The sequence below is a fragment of the Cheilinus undulatus genome, linkage group 21 (assembly GCF_018320785.1).
Source record: "Cheilinus undulatus linkage group 21, ASM1832078v1, whole genome shotgun sequence".
In the NCBI taxonomy this organism is placed as follows: Eukaryota; Metazoa; Chordata; class Actinopteri; order Labriformes; family Labridae; genus Cheilinus; species Cheilinus undulatus.
The window spans coordinates 4,807,341-4,832,043 of record NC_054885.1 but is presented as its reverse complement, the minus strand read 5'-3'; the positions used below and the strand labels follow the sequence as shown (position 1 = coordinate 4,832,043).

The 24,703-nt window shown below is 41.4% G+C and overlaps 1 protein-coding gene across 1 annotated transcript; it reads right to left on the bottom strand.

The window, feature by feature from the left end:
* Positions 1-264: 264 nt before the first annotated feature.
* On the bottom strand, positions 265-24,703 carry smarca4a (SWI/SNF related, matrix associated, actin dependent regulator of chromatin, subfamily a, member 4a). Its single transcript, XM_041817227.1, has 34 exons — positions 24,590-24,703; positions 19,152-19,415; positions 18,147-18,279; positions 16,347-16,805; positions 16,076-16,174; positions 15,671-15,926; positions 15,209-15,335; positions 14,503-14,676; positions 14,065-14,238; positions 13,807-13,974; positions 13,666-13,716; positions 13,439-13,569; positions 13,271-13,334; positions 13,069-13,181; positions 11,983-12,130; positions 11,725-11,888; positions 11,567-11,633; positions 11,372-11,482; positions 10,794-11,036; positions 10,471-10,584; positions 10,244-10,351; positions 10,061-10,147; positions 9,922-9,968; positions 9,670-9,836; positions 9,422-9,585; positions 8,412-8,639; positions 5,142-5,219; positions 4,849-5,067; positions 4,503-4,765; positions 4,307-4,412; positions 4,114-4,215; positions 3,870-4,002; positions 3,251-3,390; positions 265-937 (listed from the first exon to the last, which is right to left on the bottom strand). The coding sequence occupies exons 2-34, from the start codon at positions 19,371-19,373 to the stop codon at positions 905-907; spliced, it is 4,893 nt and encodes a 1,630-aa protein (XP_041673161.1). The 5' UTR covers positions 19,374-19,415; positions 24,590-24,703; the 3' UTR covers positions 265-904.

The following is a 24,703-nucleotide window of genomic DNA, read 5'->3' as shown; positions in this document are numbered from 1 at the left end:
TGGTATCAAAAGATTTACACTCTCTTTTCCTACTCTATGATTTACCATAAAAAGAACTGTAAGAACTAAATAAGTTCACTAACTGTAATAGAAGTTGATCCTAAACCATCATTAGCAGCAGGGATAAAAGGACGCTGTAAGATATTGAAGAGCCTCGTGTATAACATTACCTGGTCTCAGCTGCCCTCTAGTGTCTGAATATGATCAGTTAGTTAGCAGTGGTGTCATGGTGCATTTTGAACCCAACAAAGAGAAGACCACAGCTCAATCATGAGATGCCTTTATTGTACTTTTTGGAATCCAGTGACACTGACACGAGAAAATGGTCCGATCCCTCCCTCCCCCAAATCATACACAACCTGAGAGGGAGGGGCTGCAGGGTGGGATGTACCGTGATCCCGCTTGTAGTCTTAAATTAAACACAGAGATAATAGCGAAGACACATCCAGGTGCATTTTCGACAGACACGCACGACATGCATTCAAAAAGGGACTTCAGTTACACAGATTTCCTCCTGGTTCACATGTCTCAAAGTAAAAGACGACATAATGAATACCACTTTAAAAAAAACAGTTCGATGTCTTTATGGCCCACGCTCAGTCTAGAAGTCAAACTCTGCCGATTTTCCACTTACAGGAGAAAACAGAAAAAGGTAAAGAGACACTACTATTCATAATGGGGGGGAAATGGTTTAAATATGCAGGTGGACTTCATATTTTATTTTTTTATTGGTTTTAATAAATGGTTTACTTTAATGAGAATACAATAGTCCCACTAAAAATCAGCTCATCTAGGTAAAACTAGGCCTTTTCCACAAACCGTCTCCCTGCTGTTTCTAAGTAAAATATAAAGTCCAGTCAAGGGTCTCAGGGGGCTGTTGGTCCAATAAGGAGTGGGACTCACTTTAGTCCTCCTCGCTACCACTGGCTGAACGCTCCTGGAGGAAACACAAAACAAAGATTTAAGTTCACTTTTTATCATTAGAACACTGAGGCTGAGCAAAGACAGGAAGTCCTTTTGCTTTTATACAATTTAAGAATGCATGGTATCAGGTTTTTGAAGATATCTTCATTTCCAATCTTGTTCTAGCAAACAATAACATGGACTAGGGCTGGGCAATTAATCCAAAATCAGATTACATAGCAATATGGCCTGCTGCAATTTTCAAATCACAGCAGAGATGTTAGGCATTATAGATCATGCAATCATCCACAGGCAAGTTTTTTAGAATAGCCTACAAAAACCTACAAAAACATAATCTAATATTGTGATGGTTATAATATAGAATGATTTATGCTTGTGTTTGTTGGTAAAAAAAACAAACAAACAAAAAAACATAATATAAGACACTAACGAAATAATCACATATCAAATCGCAATTGCAATACTGGGGGGAAAAAAATCACAATTAGATTATTTTTCCGAATTGTTCAGCCCTAATATGGACACCAGTACACACCACGATTATTAGTCTACGGAAAATAGGCCAGCAATCATTTAATATAGTCGTTTATTTTTCCCGACTAAGAGCTCATATTTCAGAGGTTTTCTACTGATATTCACAGAAAAGCAAAAACAGAGGCCAAGCTGAAAAGAGGAAAACTGTCACACCGTCCACGAGTCACGCCGTTTCTTCCACATTTGTTTTTGTGTATTGACATAACAGCCCTGATGTCTTCCTTTAATTAGTGGCTGTGTAATATGGTGGCTTTCAGTCAAATCCATTCAAGGATGCCATGCTTCAGCAGCAAACTCGTCAGATTGTGTATAATCAAAACAAAACAGCTCAAAGTAATACCATGGACACACCTGACTAAGTCAGCAGTTTGCACAGCTGAGTGTTGAGCTGATACACTGATCTTATTTCTGACATTTTTACAGGTATAAATGTGGGCTTCTTAAACAGACTTTATCAATCCTGCCTGCTTTGGCAGGTATGTTAAAAAAAAAACGTTAAAGATGGGGAGAATGTGGGCTTGTTCTTTTTGTCTATAAGCCTTAGGGAAGGTTGTGTGCATGTTATGTTCTTTTCATTCTTTATTTTTTTGATCATTTTGAATTTGGCAATCAATTTTGGCAAGATCGTTATTTTTATTTGGCTTGTTATTTCCAGCTCAGCTCCTACAGTAATTTTAAAATATACTGTTTACAAGGGAGAGTTACACTCATGCTGTTAAGCACAAAAAATGCCCCATTTAAACCCATTCAAATTGCAATTTTTGATCTCACTACCATTAAAGCATAAAACATGCATTTTATTACATCTGGGTGTCAATCTGGGCTTTTGCCTTGGAATTTACCATTTTCACTACTCTCCACTACATGGCGCCATTTTTACAATATTTGGCATATGTAAAGAAAACATGCAAAAAATGATTATGCGTAAAAATCACCATGTTACTGCTATCATTGACAGGCTGTTATTAATCAACACACAAAAAATACTCTGCATGTAGTATATTGAAAATAGTTTTTCCAAATACATACTGCTATCATGACCAAAAACTGGCATTCAACAGGTTAAATCTTTAATAATTAATCAATATTTGATTTCAATCATTAGGTCAGTTGAGGGTGAAAAAATAGCTAAATGAAAGTAGAATAAAGTATTAATGTATAATTTTTTAAGCTGCATTTTTTGCACTCAGCAGCTCGAGTCTATCATTAAAACAATCCCTAAGAGTTCAAACTTGTGTCATTGTTGATCCTGCTGCTGTTTACTTTCAAATCCCCTCTGTCTCTGCACACCTCCACCACAAACTACACCGCATCTTGAGCCCATGCAGCAGCAATCATGCGCATGTGCACACCTAGTTAACATGAAGTACCTCCAGCATTTTGACAAGGTTGCAAACTATTTGGCCAAACTTCTTACAGGAAGAGTAAATAAAATGTAGTCTAAATAAGTAATATATACAGGGACAGTTACATTTATCCAGAAACTAATTTCATCTCACTTGAGAGTGAAAAACACAAAAATAAAACATTTTCCATGAAAGTATGAGATAAAAAAAAGGGCAAAAATCCACATTTGATGAGCTGGAGCCCGCTGGTGTTTAAATAAATCCATAACTATGGATGTTTTATAAGGATAGCAGCTATAAATCTTTTTGTGGGCTGTTAATTTTTATTTCAAATAACAAAATGATCTGCTTATGATCAGCTTGTTTAACAGAGAAGAGGACGAGTAAAGCTTGAGGTTAGAATGCTCAAACAAATTTGATTCCTTCAGTGATATTTTGTGCCTCACCTCCTCCTGGTCCTCCTCGCTGTCGTCGTCGCTCACCACAGGTTTAGCTCGAGCACCGCGGCCTCGTCGTCGTTGCCCCTTCACTCCTCGCTCTCCCTTCTCCTTCCGGCTCAGTTTGATCTTCACCTTCACTGAACGAGCTGGTGGAAAGGAAAATGTTCATTTACGATGTTCGCTGATGAACAATTTTGGGGATGAGTATTGTTCAGGTTTTTACAAATGCATATGTTACATTGATCGGTTTTAACGGTTCTGGTGCCTCAACAGTGCCTGTACTGATATGTTTAAGAGGTGGAATGCTGCTGGAAGTAAATGATTCAGAGATATATCTGCCCATGGGATACAAAAGGACCCAGGGGTCACTCAGTGTGACTGTGTCCTTGGTAGGAAAATGTGGGCAGAGCATGGATGTTATTTCGGACAACATAATGTTCAAAATAATGTCCGTACTCTGCTCAAACTAAATAACTCACAAATCCCATCACCTGTTTTCATGCCTGTGTTGCATCTGTGTTGCAAGTCTGTTTGACAGGTATCAGATAATTTGAAACCAGATCTGGATAGGCATCCCTTCTGATAATGTATAGGCATCCCTATTGATAATGTCTCTAAGACTCACATTCAGACTCTGAGCCTTCGTCCTGCTCCTCCTCCTCTTCTTCGCTCTCCTCTCCTTCACTCTCGTCCTCCTTCTCGATCTTCTGCCTCACGCTGGTGAAGACGGACTGCAGCACGATGGAGTCCTCATAGATCTGAGATATTAATAAAAGGATCCATTATACAAACTGACTTCTTCTGTGAGTTACTGATTGAGTATTTAAACTTTTTGTTTTTATCCGAGCATGTGCTCCCGTTTTACTCACCAGAGATCCCTCCAGGTTGAAGGTCTGAGCGTTCTGACACAGCAGCATCACATCCTTCTCCAGGTCGTTGAGGCTGCGGTACTTGTGACTCCGGATCCTCTCCTGAAGGACGAAAAGCAGCCATCAGAAACAATCAGCTTTCATTAGGTCTACTCAAACATGCAGAGCAGGAAGTCCTCTTTTTTCCCCTTACCTTGATTTTCCTGAAGTCGACGGGTTTGCGGATGAGCTCATAGTACTCAGGCAGCTCCTTACGAGATGGCAGCTGGATGAAGACTTCGCTCAGCTGTCTGCCATTACTGCAAGAAGGAGAAAATTACAGTTCATGAAGCTGGCTTGATATCTGGCAGCACTGTTTCTACGATATAACTCAGAGGTGTTCTACTCACCCGTCTTTGTATTTGATAACAGCATCAACGATCTTCTTCATCTTCTTGGTCAGGGACAGCGGGTTGGGTGAGAGTTTTTCAGCCGGAGGGCGGCCTCGTTTCTTCGCCTTCTTCCCCTCATCGTCTTTTTCCCGCCCTCGCCCGCTGCTGGAGCTTGGCGTGGACGGCCCACCATCGTGGTCTCGGTCTCGCTTGCGTTTTCTGGTTGTCTTTTTATGACGCACTTCCTCCTCAATATCCTCCAGATTCCCCTCCTCAATGGCCTGTAGAGGAATTATCACATCATTTCATATTGATTTATTTACACTTTCTTCTCTATTTTCAATTATTTCTGACAACATCCCACCTTGAGCCACTGTTTCTCTGTGAGCGAGTCGCTGTAGTCCACTTCCTTACGCTGACGGGATCCTCTGCCAAACATCTTCTCCTCCTCCTCCTCACAGGTCAGCCTCTCCACCTCAGCGTCGTCTTTCAGGATCCAGCTCGGCAGGTCATCCTCCTCCATCAGACGAGGTTTCCTCTTCGGGTTACGGGCCTCCTCTCGGCGTCTGTCCAGATCCATACGCTGGAATAAAAACAGCAGGTTAGTGCCATCCTTAAGAAAACGTCACACACTGTTTATGTAGAATTAATCCTCACCATGAACTGCTCAAACTCCTCTTCACTCCTGGCGATCATCTGATTGACGGTCTCATCGTCAGGAACCTCGTCTTCCTCCTGCAGGAAAAAAAGACAAAGTGAGTAAAAAGAGACTAACTTCAGATTCATGAGGCACCTCAGAGCCAAGTCTCTGAACTAATGACTCTACTGTACCCACAACCAACAATAATTCAATGCAAATGTTGCTTTAGCGTACGGAGGCACTGACAAATATCAATTCTAAGTCTGTATTGCATAAGTTAAAGTCCCACTCCAGTGTATTTCAGCATTTTTAGTACATTTAACCTTAAATCCACCATCATGTGAGATCAAAATAACTCCACAGGAACTGACTGAAAGCTTTTTTTTTAGTTTACTGTACTAAACGCTCACTAGTTTATCTTACAGTTGTGCTAAGAGAAAGCATCTCTAAAAGAAACACAACATGCCACCATCCAAAAAGAAGAAAAAGATACCAAGATATTCAAGAACAAATGGGAAACAAGGTGATTGAAATCTATCAGTCTGGAAAAGGTTACTAAGCCATTTCCAAGGCTTTGGGACTCCAGCGAACCACAGTCAGAGCCATTATCCACAAATGGAGAAAACTTTGAACAGTGGTGAACCTTCCCAGGAGTGATCGACCAGCCAAAATGACTCCAAGAGTGCAACGATGACTCATCCAGGAGGTCACAACAGAACCCAGAACCACATCCGAAGACCTGCAGGCCTCACTGGACCCAGTTAAGGTCAGAGTTCATGACTCAACCATAAGAAAGACACTGGGCAACAATGGCATCATGGGAGAGTTCCAAGGCCAAAACCACTGCTGACAAAAAAGAACACAAAGGCTCATCTCACATTTGCCAAGAAACATCCTGATGATCCCCAAGACTTCTGGAGAAATACTCTGTGGACTGACGAGACAAAAGTTGAACTTTATGGAAGGTGTATGACCCGTTACATCTGGAGTAAAAATAACACAGCATTTGATCAAAAGAACATCATGCCAATAGTCAGACATGGTGGTGGCAGTGTGATGGTCTGGGGCTGCTTTGCTGCTTCAGGACCTGGACCACTTGCTGTGATTGATGGAGCCATGAATTCTATCAGAAAATCCTGAAGGCCAACGTCCGGCCATCAGTTCAAAACCTCAAGCTCAAGCGCTCTTGGGTTATGCATAAGGCTGAACGATTTGGGAAAATAATCTAATTGTGATTATTTTCACCCAATATTGCGATGCAATTTAATATGCAATTATTTCTTAACTCCCTCATGTCATGTATTTTACAACGAAAACAAGCAATAATTCATTCTTAACTATAACTAAGACAATATTCGATTAAACTAGGCAGAGCAATTTCTTTCTAAACTGTTTTTTTTTTTTTTTTTTTTTTAAGATTTTTGGGCCTTTTCCTGCCTTTCTTAGAGAGGAGGACAGTGAATAGATTCAGAAACAGGGAGAGTGGGGAGAGACATGCGGCAAAGGGCCCCCCGCCGGATTCGAACCCGTGCCGCCCGTGTACATGGTGCGCGCTTTAACCACTTGACCATCTGCGTGCCCCCTAAACTGGTATTTTGACATAAATTTCAGATTAAAGAAATATTGAACCTTCTGCAATTTGAAAATTGCAGCAGGCTATATTGCAATTTAATCTAATTTGCGATTAATTGCTCAGCTCTAGTTATGCAGCAGGACAACAACCAGAAACACACCAGCAAGTCCACCTCTGAATGATTAAAAAACCACAAAATTAAAGTTTTGGAGTGGTCCAGTCAGGGTCCAGACTTAAATCCAATTGAGATGCTGTGTTGTGACCTAAACAGGCAGCTCATGCTGGAAAACCCTCCAATATGGCTGAGTTAAAACAATTCTGTGAAGAAGAGTGGGCTAAATTCCTCCACAGCAATGAGAAAGACTCATCACCAGTTATCACAAACTCTTGATTTCAGTTATTGCTGCCAAGGGTGGCACAACCAATTATTAGGTTCAGAGGGTGATTACTTTTTCACACAGGGCCAGAAAGGTTTGGATTTTTTTCCCTTAGTAAATAAAATCATCATTTAGAAATTGCATTTTGTATTTACTTGGATAGTCTTTGTGAGATATTAAAAGTGGTTTGATGGGGGTGCGCTGGTAGTCAAGTAGTTAACGCGTGCCGTGTACGCAGGGGACCTGGGTTCGGATCCAGCCCGTGGCACTATTTCCTGCATGTCTCTCCACTCTCTTCCCTGTTTCCGACTCTATCCACTGTCCTATCAGTCCACGAGTCTGTAGTAATAACGGCTTTAAGGACATGCTGTTAGAGGCTTTTAAACCGGTATGACAAACGCCATCGCCTCACAGAAGCCTTCTCCTGCAGCAGATTTTAACAGGGCATTATTTTTATTATTAGCAGGCTTATCTTCTCTACTCGGGTATCATCACAAACAACTAACTGATGCTAAAAGGGCAAACTGATCATTTTACTATGGAGCAATGTGTCCCTTGAGAGTTAACATAGCCGTCATTAAGCCGTAATTGTTGCTGTAACCCAACCTGCTGTGCTAATAAAGTCAGAACTGTGGCTGGAGAGGTTAGACCAGTTCTTGTACCCATCCCTCCCATTAACAGCCTGAACAAAATTGGCTTTGGACCAAAAACCAGGGAGGTTTTCAGGCCTGTGGTAAGGGAGACTCCACTTGGATTACTGATTATTAGCTACTAAAAAAGAGCAATGGAGCAGAGGGAACAACATCACAGAAACAGCTGCAGTAAAACTGCATGACCAGGAGGCATGGATGCATAAAAATCCCCCTTAGTACTAAAAAATCCTCCAACTATTTGTTAATTTAGCACAGCTTGAATTAATGTATGTTTTAAGAGGTTATTACTTAGGTTTTGCTGGAAATACCGTCTTGAGTGGGACTTTAATATGAGCACATTCATCTATTAAAAGGTTATCTAACATTTAAAAACAACAACAGCAGAAAGAGGAAAAAAAGGAGGAAAAAGGGAGACAAGTTCTATCATTAGTGTTGAAGATGAAGCGTCATTAACCATCAAACATTTGTGTAAAAGCAGAAACATAAAAAGGATAAGAGCTTGGATTGATGAAAACTCACAAATCCTGAGAAAAGAGGGAAAAAGGACAAGAGAGAGATAAAAAAGGAGAGAATGAAGAGGTGGGGCAGCGCACAGGCAGATGTGGGTGGGTGTGTGATGTGGGAGCAGGTTCAGATCACACCCACCCACGCCCCCCTAGTGCGGCAGCCTCCTCGAGCCCCGACCTCATCCTGCTCCTCGTGCTCCAGAATGGCCTGTAAGAAGGCGCGGCGCTCGTATCCTGAAGACTTCTGGTCGAACATGCCGGCCTGGATGACCTTCTGGTCCACGTTCAGTTTGTACTTGGCCGCCGCCAGGATCTTCTCCTCCACGCTGTTGACGGTGCAGAGGCGGAGCACGCGCACCTCGTTCTGCTGGCCGATACGATGGGCTCGGTCCTGAGCCTGCAGATCCTGAAGGGTACAGAGAGGATGTGTTAGACGACTGATTGACGGGGACCTTTTCACAGTAACGATGATGTTATTGGGACTATAAACAGCTCTACTCCCTTAAATATATAGTTTAATACTTGCTTTTTAAAGCTGGCAACAGCTCGGGCGCCTGTAGGGCTCTCCCACACATTTTAAAAAACTGTGTTCTGGTCTTGTTATCCCTTTAGTGCAAGGATAGTAGGGGTGAGGGAAATTTGATACAATCTAATATCACAAGTTTTTGCATGGAGATTTTGAATTAATTTGCACCCACCAAATTCTTTTTTAATTCTTTGCTAATATGAACTGAAGTCTATGATACTGGAAAATAAAATCAACAGCTTTTTCCAGCACTGTGGCGCCCTTTGTCCAATGAGGTCAGCAGCGGCGACCACAATAGAGCAGGAGAAAGTGACAAACATGAGGGCTTGCCTCACTCGACACCACCCAGATATATATAGATAGCTTATGGGGCGAGGGCAAGGCTAATGCTAAATCAGCTAAATCAACTAAACAGTTGAAAAATGGTATAGATCGCATTATAAGGTATTACACTACTGGCACTACATCAGAGAAAACAAAGTAAATTTATAAGTCAGTGTGACTGTGCTCTTGGTAAAAAAACACAAGAGGACACTGCTCTCAGAAGGGGAAATTATCACCCACCACCAGCCCATAAATGATTTGAGTCTGGTGGGTTTGCATTTAAGGCTAGAAAATCTATAAGAATCAAACCCATGCAGCTTAAATTTGCATGCAGGTACCTGATGAGGGTTCCAGTCGCTGTCAAAGATGATGACGGTGTCAGCGGACTGCAGGTTCAGACCCAGACCTCCAGCCCTGGTACTGAGCAAGAACACAAAGTACTCAGAGGCCGGGTCGTTGAACGTCTTCAGCAGCATGCCACGATCCTCGGCCTTTGTGGTTCCTATCAGAGGACAAAAAAGTTAAGGGTTAAAAACGTTCCACAGGTGATAGCATTCACCTCATAAAAACACTCTGCAGAACTCACCGTCCAGACGCAGGTACTTGAAGTTACGGTAGGCAAAGTAGTCCTCCATGATGGTCATGAGCGAGGTCATCTGACAGAAGAGCAGCACTTTGTGGTTGGTGGCCCTCAGCTTGGGCAGGATGCGATCGAGGAGCTCAAACTTTCCGGAGGAGCGGAACAGGTCAGGACTGGACGGAGAGAAAAACTTGGTGAGACACGAGCATAAAGGTGAAAACTAGTAAGAAAGACAGCAACGTTTAAAAGTTCACATACCCACTCACGATTCCACCAGAGTAACCAAGATGTTCAGAGAAAGACTCCTGCAACACACAGGATTGGATATATTTATTTTCTGCAACAGTTTTTACACTTTTAGTGTCATTCATTAAGTGTTTGTAGTCTCTGTATTTACCTCAATGTGCTGGAACATGTAGGGGTGGTTGCAGATCTTTCTGAGCTGCATGATAGTGTTCATCAGGGTCTTCGTACCGCCTTTACCCTGAAAGTTCAAATGCAATATGAAAATCTGCTTCTTCAGCTAAACTCTACTTTACATCTAGCAAATGTAAAGACATTGCGTTAGTCTCCTCCTCACCTTCTTGTCTTTTTCCGACCCGTCTGTGAGTAAGACTCCTTTGGCCTGCATGTGTCTGTACAGAACCCTCTGCAGAGCCGACATGTCGCATTTTATCACGTACTCCACCTGGAAACAACCAAGGAGAGGAAACTTAGGACATTTATCAAACAGCAGAAGGAAACTTGTGAACTCTGGTGAGCAACTAGTGAGAGAAAAATCACTGAAAGAAATCATGTAATACTGACCTTCTCAGGCAGCTGAGCCTCCACTTCTTTCTTGAGTCGACGCAGGAGGAACGGCCGGAGCACTTTGTGTAAACGTCGGATGATGAGGATCGTCTCCTCTTCATTCAGGTCGACCTGACAGACAAAGAGAAAGAAGAGGAACATATTCATTTATGTTAATAAAAGGTATTCAGACAAAAGCATGGAAACAAAAGCATCTTTTTTAAGCTGTTTTTTGGCCAGTGAAAGATGGATAAATGTAGGGAAAGAGGGGGAAAGGTGGGGGCCATAACCACCATCCCTCCAAAATCAAACAAAATCCCCTTGAACTGCCTGTGACTCACCTTCTCTCCGGTCATGGCGAACGGCGCGTTGAACCACTGTTCGAAAGTGCTGCAGCTCTTGAAGATGGTGGGCAGCAGGAAGTTGAGCAGGGCCCAGAGCTCGGGCAGCTTGTTCTGCAGCGGGGTTCCTGTGAGCAGCAGACGCCGCGGGGCCAAGTAGTGTGTGTTCAGGACCTGAGTAAGCTTACAATGATGGTTCTTCATACGGTGGCCTTCATCCACAATCATATACTTCCATCGCAGCTTTGGGAGAAAACACAAGAGTTAGAAAGAGACAGAAAAATGCATACAAGAATTGAGTCGTGCAAAATTCTTACATTTTCAGATACTTCTACACTATACTTCTCAACTGTTCCTTGCAAACCGAAGGAAGAGATGACACTTATCTGATATGTTGCCACTGTTTGGTGCAATTACAGTCTGCAGGGGCTTATTTGCAATTTTTCATAATCAAGAATGAGAAATTGCACCACATTTGTTGGCTAAAACTTCTGCTTTTGTTGCTGTGGAATCAAAACAGGAGCCAACATCATCTGATTTCTACTTTTATGGTATCAAAGTTTAAAATAGCTCCCTACCTTTGCCAGCACTTGTTTGTCTTTAATGATGTATTCATATGTGGTGAGCAGGACGTTGAACTTTCCGCTGCGCAGGATGGGGACGAAAGCACGACGAGCAGCTGGAGACCCCTGAAATTAACGCCACTGTTATTAAGTCTTCTATACAGATTATTCACTCAGCACATCATTAGACTGGATACGAGAAGCACTGACCTTGTAGGAGACTTTGACGACGGATGGCGCCCACTTATCAAACTCGTAGACCCAGTTTGATAAGGTTCTGAGAAGAACAGAAACAAAAAAACTCACAAATCTTGAAGTAGAAGAGATGAGTACAAAGAGGAGGGGACATGCAGGGAATCGAGGCTTACGAGAGAGGTACGATGATGAGGAAAGGCCCGTTGAGGCGCTTGTACTCCATGAGGTAAGTGATCAGGGCGATGGTCTGGATCGTCTTCCCTAAACCCATCTCATCAGCCAGGATGCCGTTCAAGTTGTTGTTGTAAAGCGACACCAGCCACTCCAAACCTTTGATCTGAGCAGAGAAACGACCAGATTTTAAAGTCCTGTCCTCATAAACATTTCACTCCTCTTGTTTTTCTCATCTCAGCTTGGTTTTGGTGTCCTACCTGGTATTGCTTGAGCTGCCCGTTGACTAGCAGTGATGACTGTTTCTCCACTTTCTCTGTGACGGCGTGAGCCACGGCGTAGTACGACTGCAGGCCTCGGTTGAAAGATGCACTACCGTACTCATCGTCCACATCCTGCTTGGCATGTCTGCAGGAGAAAAACCCAATAAGAGTTTATAAAGAGGATTTAAGAAAACTAAAAACTGTCTGTTACATTATTTTCCTCTGTTACAATAAAAGAGGAGGAGCAGTCTCACAGATCTCAAAAAAGGAACAAAAACAACTTGTTTACAAAAGAACAGACAGGAAGAGACATAGCTGTGATTCTCTAGAACAGTGGTTCTCAACCTTAGGGTTGGGACCCCCTTGGGGGTCGCGAGACACTAAAAAGGGGGTCTACAGATTTCCTAAAAAAAAAACCTCAAAATATTTTATAAATTCCACTGTTGCCACTTTACACCAATTATGCCAAATTTTAACCACTTTTCATAATTTTTTCCCATAAATTTTAACACATTTTTGCTATTAACACTTTTTAAACCCTTTCCAACATTTTTTCCTGCCTTCTAAACCAATTCTTGCCACATAAGCCAAATGTTGCCTTTGTTGACCCATTACTGCTACCGCTAACGCCATTTTACCACTTTTTAATGCTCATTTTTGCCTATTTTAACCACATTTTACTATCTGATATGCCCATTTTTGCCAGTTGGACCAATTTCTGCCAATATCTGCCTATTTTTTCTTTCTCAGTTAGCACTATTTTGCCAGTTTATATTAATTTTTCTTCCAATATTACCACCTTTCCCATCATTTTTTGCCATTATTAACCCCTTTTTAAAATTTTTAACCCATTTTAATTCTTATTTTTTTAACAAATAGATTTACATTTTTAAGAAGGCTATATACTACACAAATGATTTTAAAAAAGAGACTTTTTTCATTTTTAAGAGTGGTAATTCTTCAGGTTAGGGTTAAAAGAGCTGAATCTCTGGGGCACAGTAACTCTTTCAAATACTCCCACCCTCACTGTAATTCTTAGAGGTTTTTTATTGCAAACAAAGAATTTCAGAGGCTGTTTCTTACTCGATGATGCACCGTACGTCTACTTCAGACACCTCCTCACTGTCAGGGTCGGGGATTTTCTTCTTCTCATCTGTTGGAGCCGAAGACGGCTGAGGGTGCTCATCGTCATCCTCCTGACAGGTGCAGTAATAAGAGATCAAACAGTTAGATAGAAATTACACGGGGAAGTTTTTACACTGACGCAGATCACTGAAGAAGTTACCTCCTCCTCTTCTTCATCATCTGAGCCGCTGTCTTCACTGTCTGAGCGCGGTGCTACTTCATATCTGCAGAGGAGGAAATGTTTAGACAAGGTTGGTGACACTTTACTTTAAAGCTGTGAATTCAACATGTCACTAAATTATTTTTAAAGTGCAGAATCGACTCGTACCCTGGGTTCATTTCCAGCCAGGTCTCCAGCTGTCCGGCTTTAGGAGCATCCATGCCTGTCAGGATCTTTCCACTGTCCACGTGAATCACCTTCACAGGCAGGTCGCTCATCTGGCTGGTTTCATCTAAAGGCTGAGAGAAGAAAACACAAAAGATATTATTAATCCCTACTTTTAAAGACATTTCTTAATCCTAAAGCTTTGTCTATAAAGCCAATTTCAGACTCACCTCTCCATCCGGTCCCAGACCAGCAGCACCACCCTCCACTGCCTCCGGCTTCTGAAAATGGGAAATATTAGAAAACATGAGTACAAAACACAATTCAAACCCACAGAAAGCACTCATTAAACACCCATGATGAACACCTACCTTCTTTTTCTTCTTCTTCTTCTTCTCTTTGAGAGCCTGAGCAGCTTTGTGAGCTCGTACCAGCTCTGTAAGGTTCGCCACATACTCATCGGTCTGCTGCAGCAGGTACGCCAGACGCTTGTCTTTCTTTTGGTCGATGAGTTTACGGTAACCTTCTTCATCTTCAGCCTGAGAGGACGAGAGCCACAGAGGTGTTACAGGATTGAACTAGACGTAAATAACCTTAACTCTGAAGGAAGACATAGATGGGAGTCTCACCATCAGCCTCCGCATTCTCTCCTTTTCAATGCGCTCGTTCTCTTTCTTCTGCTCACGCTCTGTGTTGGCGTGGTAGGTGGCGACAGCTTTGGTGGCCTTCTGAATCTTGGCGGTGATGGAGCGGTGGTACTCTTTGAAGTCCTTGGCGTGCTGCAGTATGCTGTTGAGGTATTCCTGTAAACAGGAGCGCACAAATACACCTTAGTTAATCAAATCTGGAAGTTATGAGAATAAACTCAAAGGTCCTCTATTTTTTGAACCACTGATTTTCTTCTGTTTTGCTTTTAGAGACCGTAAAATTATATTGAAAAATTTTTTAAAAATGCACGATAAGTATGGTACAGATTTTATAAAGTGAACTTAGTAAAGGATGGTTGTATCCTGAAACCTCTCTTTTCCTTTGCAGTAGGAAAAAAGGGTTCTTTCTCTGCTGTGTACCTGGTGTTTCTGCCGACGTTTGCGCTCCTGTTCGATCTTCTGCTGTTTCTCCAGCTTCTCTGTGATTCGGGCTTCGCGGAGAGACTGGCGTTTGCTGCGTTTGTAAGCCTTAGCGTTGAGGGCAGTCTCCAAAGCGGTGTCACGGCGCATGCAAACCACGACTTCCTGACGTAGCTGGGGGGACAAAAAAAGTCAACAAATTAAAAACCACATGACTCAGGTGTTAAAAACACCCACAAATCTTATTATCCGTTTGGAGCACTTAATATCAAAATTACACACACTAAAACTTATTAAGAAGTTTTTTTTTTTTTCAGACATCTTCAGCATCATTGGGAAGGCCCAACGGCTAGCTTCAAGAGGAAACACAACTAAGAGGCAACAATTTATGGTTCAAAAATTATTTAACTTTTGATAAACTGTGTCACTTCTTGTTGCGCCGATCTGGAAGGCTTTTTAACGATCACATTCAGAGAAAAACTGTCACACAGCCACCATTCTTTGCTGCTGCAGTGGGTCCTTTGGTTCTTCTTCATTAAAGAAAATTCAGTGCCTCCAAATTTTTACAACTTTTAATATTTTGATGGACTTTTTACTTAAAAATGTTTTCAAAAACATTACAACTAACTCATTCAGTCATAGAAGGTTGAATTTGTGCTCCTATCTATTAGTTCCTTGCAGGTAATTGTGTAAACGCATCAGTTACCTGTCTCTGGAAGTTTAGCAGCCTCAGAGCCTTCAGCTCGATGCTTGCCTTGGTCCGAAGGTCGTTGGCAAGAGAGCCGGGCAGATTTTCAAGCTCCTGGATGCGGTGAGCGATACGAGCCTGTAGCCTGAAAAAAAGTTTAATAAAAAGATTTTTTATTTCAGCATAAAAGCCCAGGCAGATATCACTGAACCTGCACTTCTCCAACTTAAAAATACCATAAATTATAGAGCTAAGTACAATCTCTCACTCTTTAGAATAAGAAGAATTCCAGTTGTATGTTCGTGATTTTTTAAATTTAAATATTCTAAAAGACTGGCAGCAAAAATGCAGTGAACTTAGATAACTGGTACACATAAAGGTATTAATTTCTAAAGCTATAACATTATAAATCATTGAAAAAAGTTGTATAAATATAGACACTGTGATAAAACTAAGAAGGACAAGTCCACACTGTCTCACCTGTACTCTCTCTCCTGGAGGATCTCCACTGGGTCCAGCCCGCGGGGTTTCTGGATGGGGGTGATACGGTTCTGTTTCTGGTGAAGCATCATGGGAGGAGGCTGAGCCGGCTGACCGGGGGACTGCGTCTGAGGGGGCATGACAGGGGAGGCGGCAGGAGGCACAGAGGGGGGAGCGGGAGAGGGTCTGCCTGTGGGTTGAGGAGGGATCAGCTTCTGAGGAGGGTTGGAAGGAGCAGCAGCGTTTACCATGGGTCCTAAAAGAGACAAATAAAGAGGGATGAGCAATCATAAGACAGACACAGAGCTGCACAAATTCCTGCAAGTTCTGTTTTTTTAATAAGATTGACCTCATATTTTGCAGAAATTTAAGGGATTGCACGTCTGAAAAAAGGCTTATTCTTACCTTCGGGCCATTGTTTCGGGGGTCCATTAGTTGGCTGGCCTTGCATACCTGGGGGGACTCCTGCAGGTCCAGGAGGTGCCATATTTGGACCCACCATACCTAAAACAAAAAGAAAAGTTAAATACAAGTTCTGCTTGCACGCTTGCACATCCTTAAACTCTTAGGATTTGTATTTTTTCTGTTAACAAGCTAAATCTGCAGGTTTCTTGATGCGGGCTGCAAATTTCCCTCAGGATAAACATTACACTGATTTTAAATCAAAGTTTCTCACCATGTGGTCTGTTGTAGTTTCCCTGAGCTGGTCCTGGTCCTGCCCCCGGTCCACCTCCTGGCCCTGTAGTTTGAGGCATGTTGGGCATTGGCTGCTGCTGCATCCCCGGCATGGGCCTCTTCCCCTGCACGGCCATCTGCAGGTGTTCAGGTAGAGGCTGGCTGCGAGCTAGCATCTTATAGGCCATGATCTGAGCTCTGAGCTGGTGCAGCTGGTTCTGGTTAAAGGGGGTTGGTCCACCTGCACCTCCTGGTCCGCCTCCTGCACCTCCGGGTCCACCTGGACCCTGTGGACCCCCACGATTAGGCTGACCCACACCCTGGTTAGGATCCCCGCTTCCTTCCATAGGGCCAGACCCGGGGCCAGAGGGGCCACCGGGCATCATGGGGCCAGAGGGGGGGCCGCTGGCTGGGACTGGGCTGGGTGCGTGCTCGGAGCCTCCCAATGGAGAGGGGTAACCTGGGAGGGCAAAACGAATGTATCATGGGTATGCATGAAAAACAACAAGCCCACAAGATATGAAACATACGAGATGTGCGTCATAGCGTCATTAGAAAGGCACAATGGAGAGCTTTAAGAGGAACAAAGAATCAAGTGGCTGGGATTTATGGCTCAAAAGTTATTTAACTTTGAATAACACTTGTCTCATCTTGCCATTTAGGACAACACCAGACTTAGAGGGTTAATACAAAACGCCACTTTTCCTCTCGCCTACATTCAAGATAAAACTGTTTTAAGATAAAACTTACTGTTTGTAAAGGGGGGATAACTCACAGGGCAGATAATTACATTTTAACAGATGTGGTGTGAAGAGCAACTGTGCAAAGCTGTGCAATGTCTGGCCATCAAAGGACTCCATTATGATGACAAAGGACCAAGACTTGCATAACTTTGCTTTCCTTTAGGTCCTACTAGACTCCTTCATACAACAGCTGGTGTTTTTACGCATACCAAAAGCTCCAGTTAAAGTTTTTACCTCAAATTTACCCAGGATTTTTCCTGTCAGGCACGTTTTTACCAATGTTAATCATGATTTTCTGGCTGCTTCTCTTACTCATGTTTAGTTTCCCCTCAAAAAAGCCACAAATTTTCTAACAACCGTCACTAATGGGGAAACTAACAAAAACTGCATGGATAAAACAAAATGAGGCTCTGTCTGCCCTGAGGTTGTTTAAATTAGATTTGCACATATGAAAAAATATCATGGTAAAGCACTTGAAAGTAATTCATACAATGGTTGTTAAGTAAAAGAAATTTGGTTCAGGGCTACTCTTTTTGGATTTCCACAACAAAAAAAAGTCGAAATTTATGTTAATTTGGCCACAAGTATCACTAATTTTTTTTGTGTTGGTCCTGGGGGGCTCAAAGGAAAAAGGTTGGGAACCGCTGTCCTAAACCATCTTCATAGCATTCACCTACGTTATAGATGTTTCTACGTAGCTCTTTCTTCTTATCGCTGCATTTAAACTCTGTGGTTTGAGGCTGCAGCTGCTTTTGTTGCCGTCTGAAAGGGGAAACCCCTAAACCCCGCCTCCTGCCGTCTGCTCGCGCCGCCAAACAAGCAGCAACACAAGAGAGAAACCGGCTGGATGGGTTCAAACTCTGCACACATATGCTCTGTACAATGTGTTTGCATGGCTACATTATCTCTCACTCTGTGTGGAGACTCTCAGGGACAAAAAGGGAGATCCTGAGTTCAAATCTTACCAAAGTTATCAAGGAGAAACGCCGACACCACATTGTATCTACTTCTGCCTTTTCCAACTTAAAATAAGGCATAAAAAATACAGGATATTTTACCTTGGGAATGTTGGTCCATTGGGCTTGGAGGGGGTCCCATCCCACTGTGCCCCCCTGGTCTCATCCCCATGCCCTTCATCCCACCGTAGCGAGGGTCATCGGGCATTCCCTTGTCATGCATGGCTTCCATGGGCTTAAAAAAAGACAGAAAACAAGCCTACATTAAATACACAAAACATAGACAATCACGTATTAAACATACAAGTGCAGGATGGCATCGAAAGCTAGCAGCTGCAGAAAAGTATTAAAGCAATGGCACAAGAAGCTTCAGCTTTATTGTCCTCATAGTCTATGTCAGTTTATGAATGGCTCAGTGCACATGTGTGGGTGGGAGAGCGAGTGAGGACAGAGAGACTGGAAGTACGGGAGTCCAGTCAATAGAGCGTGTGAGTTACACTGATGATACCAGGATCGGGGCAGCAGAGACTAGTCAGCAGTAAAAGTAAAATATATGTGCAGTTTGAGCCCTGCATGTGCAAATTCAATAAATGCACCAGCTCTTCAAGTCGGACTGTTGTCTTTTTTCAACTTGCTGTTGATGAGTTAGACACAGGAGTTGGCCCTGAAGTTGTCTGCAAATTCAGACCAATCAGTCTCCCCGTTATCTGCTGTTTTCCTGTCCTTTACCACGGTCAGAATGCTAAAGCGGGGAAACGAGACAACAGAACTCAATCTGTGATTTCATTGGAGAGACAAAGCAGCTGGCTTTTCATTCTTTCTTGCATTTACTTGTGATGGTGACCATGTTGCATTACGAAAAAAGGTCAGCAATTTCACTTTGGTGGCAATGAATATACCTAAGTTGCGTCAATTTAAGATTTTTTCTTAGGAGGGGAATGAATGACTACTAGTTCCAGCAATATAGAAGCAGGTATCAAAATATTTAAATACTAAATACTTATATAATAGCAACCCTACGTCCAGCATACTCACAAAAACTTAGAGCAAAAGAAGGACAAAAACATAGCTGAGTTAATAAATCCATAAAAAAACAGAAGTTAGTACTTTGTGCATCTGGTGCATGTTGTCCTGAGGATATCCTGAGGGTCCCTGTGGCGGGTGAGGGTGTCCAGATCCCGGGGGTCCTGGACTTGGTCCCATCATGCTGTGGGCTGAGCCCGGAGAGGGGCCTGGGCTTGGGCCCATCATGCCTCCTGGAGATGGTCCCGGGCCTGGGGAGGGACCAGGCCGAGGTGTCCCTCCCATAGGAGGGTCAGGAGTGGACATCTCTCAGGGGGAATGGGAAGTGTGTGGCAGCAGGAAGAAACCCTGGAAGAGAGGGGGCGAGAGAAAGATCAGAATACGACAGTGAACAAACAGGCATTGATGTCATTTATTTTTATTTTTTTAAATGTCCTTTCTAAAAGTTGCTGTTGTTACATAGCAGTAGGCCTCAGAAATATGAACCAAATATCTTGATTTTTTTTTTTTTAAGATTTATTTTTGGACATTTTTGTGCCTTTATTAGCTAGAGGAGGACAGTGGATAGAGTCGGAAACAGGGTCAAGAGTAGGGGTGAGACATGCGGTAAAGGGCCTCAGGCTGGATTTGAACCCGGGCCGCCAGCGTACATGGGGAGTGCCTTTAACCACTAGGCCACCTGCTCCCCATATCTCCATTTTTTAAAGCTGAATTCTTGTACATCACTTTTCCTGATGACATATGAAAAATAACTATTGCTGCACAGTTTGGAAACCTAAACTTAGGAAGTTAAAATCTCAGAAGTCAGCAGGCCGGGTGAGGACCATTTCTAACAGGCAGGTCCTGAGGGCTAAGGCTAAACTGGATTGTTCAAATCATCCACTGCAGAGTGAGTTTGACATTCTGCCCCCCAGTCATCATTTTAGGATTCCTGTGAGGAAGCTAAAAGACTCCAGGTATCATTTATCCAAAGTGTAATTCATTTCCTTAATGACAAATTGCCAGTAGGCTGCTTCTCCTGCACTATTATTGCTCATTTTCAAATCTCAACATCACTCTTTGTATTACTTGATGGTAGTTTCCACTGAGCTCTGGAATTATTTTATTGTTGACTTTGACTACAATTCTTTATTAGGGATGAATAAAATCATTGTCATGATATTGGTGATGGCAGATATAAACTTGAAAAGCTAATAATTACAGTAAATGTACATCAACCATAAACACAGGTCTATATAGTTAATACAGGCCTATAACAGCTGTAAATATCAGTCATGCACTAATAAGTTAGTGACGTTTTAGGCAGGACCAACAGACCTATGTCAGCTTAAGTCTTTTCATTTCTTTATCCCCATTCTTTAAATTCTAAAGAGTACTTTCTGGACTAAAATTTTAGGTCTGAACTACATTTATAAACCGATTCTGCTTGCAATTAATTTTGTGATGAAAACTCAGCTACCCTCAGATAAATTGTTGCCAATTTAGTCATAAAAGACAAACTGTTTGGGTTTTATTTTGGCCTCAGTGCTGTGTGGAAGATGAGGAAGAACAAATATTGACAAAACTACTCGTCATATTCTTGTTAAAATGTTTAAAATGTACTTTTGTAAATGTAAATGTACTGTATTTATGTAGCCCTTTACAACACCCCAAAGGTGATAAAAGCGCTATACAAAAAAATCATACAGCATTAAAAACACAGCATAAGACAAACCCATAAAGATAATAAAAAATAACGGCATTTATAAATACAGACTAAAAGGATAAAACACTCACTGCACTACTGGGTATTAAAAGCCATCCTGAATAAATAAGTCTTCAGTTTGATTTGAAGAGGCTCAAGTCAGAGATAATACGCATATCAGGGGAGATTATTGACAACATAATAACACACTGGTCACTTTCTAAATACGCGGCTATATTCAAGCAGGGATGCATGATACTGGACTTTTGTTAGGGATGCACAACATCATCAGTGTGATATCCATATCAGCAGATATAAACATTTCTGCCACTATGTACAACTTATATTTTGGCAATAAAAATCAGCCTGTATCAGCTGTACATATTGACTGTTTTAACAAGTAAATTAGTGGAGTTTTAGGCTGAACCAACAGACCTACGTCAGCTGAAGTCTTTTTCTTTATTCCTTTTCAAATTTAAAGTGTGTTGTCAGGACCAAAGTCATTATAGTTCACTAAAACTAACTAAATATCTAAAACTAAAATGTAAAAACCATTTTAATTAACTAAAACTACATAAAAACTTAGATTTAAAAGATGAACACTAACTAAAACTAAATTCTCTGCTTAGAAAATTAACTGCCCAAGCCTGGAGAGAGTGCAACCCCCTGATCTGGTTGGAGAAGACATCACACAACGGTAATTTATGGTCTTAAGTTGTATACAAACATCAAAATTGAAGAAACAAAATGAAAATAATGAGCCCTTTTGGATCTGGCCCCCTGACAGGTTTCCAATACTGCCAAAAAAACAAAACAAAAAAAAAAAGTAACTAAACTAAAACAAAGATTTTTTGCAAAATAAAAAGGAAACTTAACAAGCAAACCCAGCTAGAAAAATAACAATAACTGAACTAAAATGTAAAACAGAAAGAAAAAATAAATTTTTTTAAAAATATATAAAAAAAGACAAAGCTATCATAACCTTGGTCAGACCTGATTTTTGCCGATATCCAATATTTACAAACTCAACAATACTCATTTATATTAGGGATGCACAATATTGGATTTTTGCTAAAATACAAATGCTGATATTTACAAAATTGCCAAGTTGTATCTGTGGAAGTGACATTATTGAAACTAATTCTCCAAGTTAAAAATAACAGCCTTGCATAGTGATTCCCTGAGAAAATCCTGACAAGGTGCTTAAAATAACAACAAAAACACATTCTTCTCTCCTACAAGACAGTAAACTTTCTGTAGTTCAGACCTAAAACTTCAGTCCTAAGAACACATTTTAAGGTTTAAGGATTGAAAATGAAAACAGAAACAAACCAAAGCTGAAGTAGGTTTTCAGTTTCAGTTTTGCTTTAAATTTGACAATTTCATTTGTAAAATTGCTGGCAGGGTTCAAACACACTTTTAAAATCAAATTTAAGACTTTGCAAGACCTTTTTAAGAACTGAACAAAGAAAAATTAACACCACTTTTTGCACAGCAAACATTAAAAAATGAAAGGCATGTCAGATTTCTCAGCACACTTACATTTTCTGATTTAATTTACTGTTTATGAAATGTAAAAATGGTATAGGAGAAATATATTTGGGGGTCACAAATGCCCAAATCTGATAATTTCTGGCACATTTAATGTCTCTTATCTAAAGGTATACCATATATTGGTATTTATCATAACATCTTTCCAGCCAATATTAGGGCTGCAACTAATGATTTTTTTTTTTTTTTTTAATGTCGACTAATCTATCAATAAATTTTCCGATTAGTTGATTAATCACGGTTCTTTGGCATACTATTTTGGATACCCATTTTACATAAATAGTAGCAATTTAAATAGTAGCAGTTCACCTGCCTTGCAGGTTACAAACAACTAAAGGATGGCTTTCTTTAAAGTGACTGGTATGTCCACAAAAATAAGCCAATAGCCCATCCAAAGTCCAAAAGTACAAATAAAGCTTAATGTCAACAAATCCAACTTCCAGCCCAAGTGACTGAACAATAGATTATAATTTCTGTAAACTGCAGTGCAGGAACGTGAGCATGTTGACATGTTCTGGTGTGAGGCTGGCTTCCTTCTTTGAGTAGTGAACTGCAAGTACAGGTGAGTTTTTACTGGCTGGGATTTGAATTTACCAATATCAAAAACAATAATACGATGCGTCAACGCTCGACTAATTTTTATAGTCGACACAAACGATTATGGCGACTAATCGTTGCAGCCCTAGCCAATATAAGGGGGCCATGTATATTATTTTGGTGGGCATTTTGTTAGGCCTGAAAATTATAACACAGACAAACAAGTATGCAAAAAGTATGATTTAAAGCACATAAAGCTGGACAGAAAAAAATGACACATCTTAGCCAAAGTGCCATTTAAAATTCAAGACCTCTCACAAGTAAAAATCAGACTTTTTATGCCCTTAAATTGCAAAAGCCAAATTAAATACTTTTGAAGAATAAGCAGGAATCTTGTGCTGGTATGCAATCGCCAAAATAACAGCTGTAACTATGGGCAGAAATTTTCATGTCTGCTGAAACCAATAACTGAGGAAATATCTGCTGATACTGATGAGCTGCATGCATCCTTAAATGCAACTTTAAAAAAGGCACACCACATTTATCCAGGTTGATTCTGCGTGTTGTAATATCCCAGTTCATATCATACAAAGAAAGGATATCATGTAGCCTTAGCACCTTCCCATAACATCCATTTATTATACCTATTATACCTAAAAGTCGTGAAAATGCTGACAACCTTAAACATAGTTGGAGGTAAAGTGAAGGCAACAGATCAGACAACATAGGTAGACTATACCTACATTATGTAGATATACAAACAGAAAGAGGTCATTTAAACTACCTTATCATGGGTCAAATTTGTACTATAGGCCTACAGAGGACTTTCAATGTGTTTTCTAAAAGCTAATGTACTTCTCCATACTATCAATAATCAAAATAGCCGTGGTTATAGCGTTTTAAAACATCAGGAGTATAGAAATATCAAACATGCTAATAACCTTTATTTAAACTACCACATAATGGCGAAAACTTTAGATATTTAACATATAAATGTCTCTTTATATAGCAGGGCACAGTATTTACTCAAACACGCTCAATCTTGGGCAAAAACTGATATTAAGCAGGTAGAAACTCTGTCAGAAGAGACGCTTCAATGTTTACATTCGCAAACACAATACAGTTAGGTTAGCTTCTGTTAGCATTAGCTAGCGCTAGCCGGGCCTAGCCGGATTTAACAGTCATCGTTATATTTTCTACTTTCACTCACTTTAAACGCTCCATACTGTTCTCGTGTTTACATTAACACCAAACGAGTCCACTGGTATTCGTTTAACCTTGGAGAAGTCAGTACAGGTATCAAAAATTGAAGGTAAGGCTACAAAGAACCCCAGACTCAAGCTAGCCGGCTAAGTAAAAGCCCGTGTTAATAATAGTGAAGCCTAGCATGCTAGCGGGCTAGCCCAGCCGGCCATGCTCTTCCAGGCCAATTAGGCAGAAAAAATGTGCCGATAAGAGAGGAATTTGTCCAGATGCGGCGACATGTGAGAGGTCAGAGCATCTCTCATCGCCACAGATGATTGATCCACCTCGCCTCCCGTACCCTTGGCTCGGTGCTCCGCTCTAAGTTCATTTCCAAAAACAATTTTCATTCATTGCACACTGCCGCGCCACAGCAGCGCTACTGTAATGTCGGTCTGAGCTTTTTCCCAGCGTAAAACACCTCGAAAAGGATCACCAGTTCCCTCAAAAACACCACCAAACACCGGTTAAAGTATCTGCTTTTCGGCACAATTAAGAATCGACTTACACAGGCAGTAAAAGGGGATGTTTGAGTCCTCAACGGTTACAGCGTCTGTAGGGTTTCCTCCTAGCCAGAAACAAAGACCGATCAGCCCAGTCGGTTTTTTTCCTTCAACCCCCC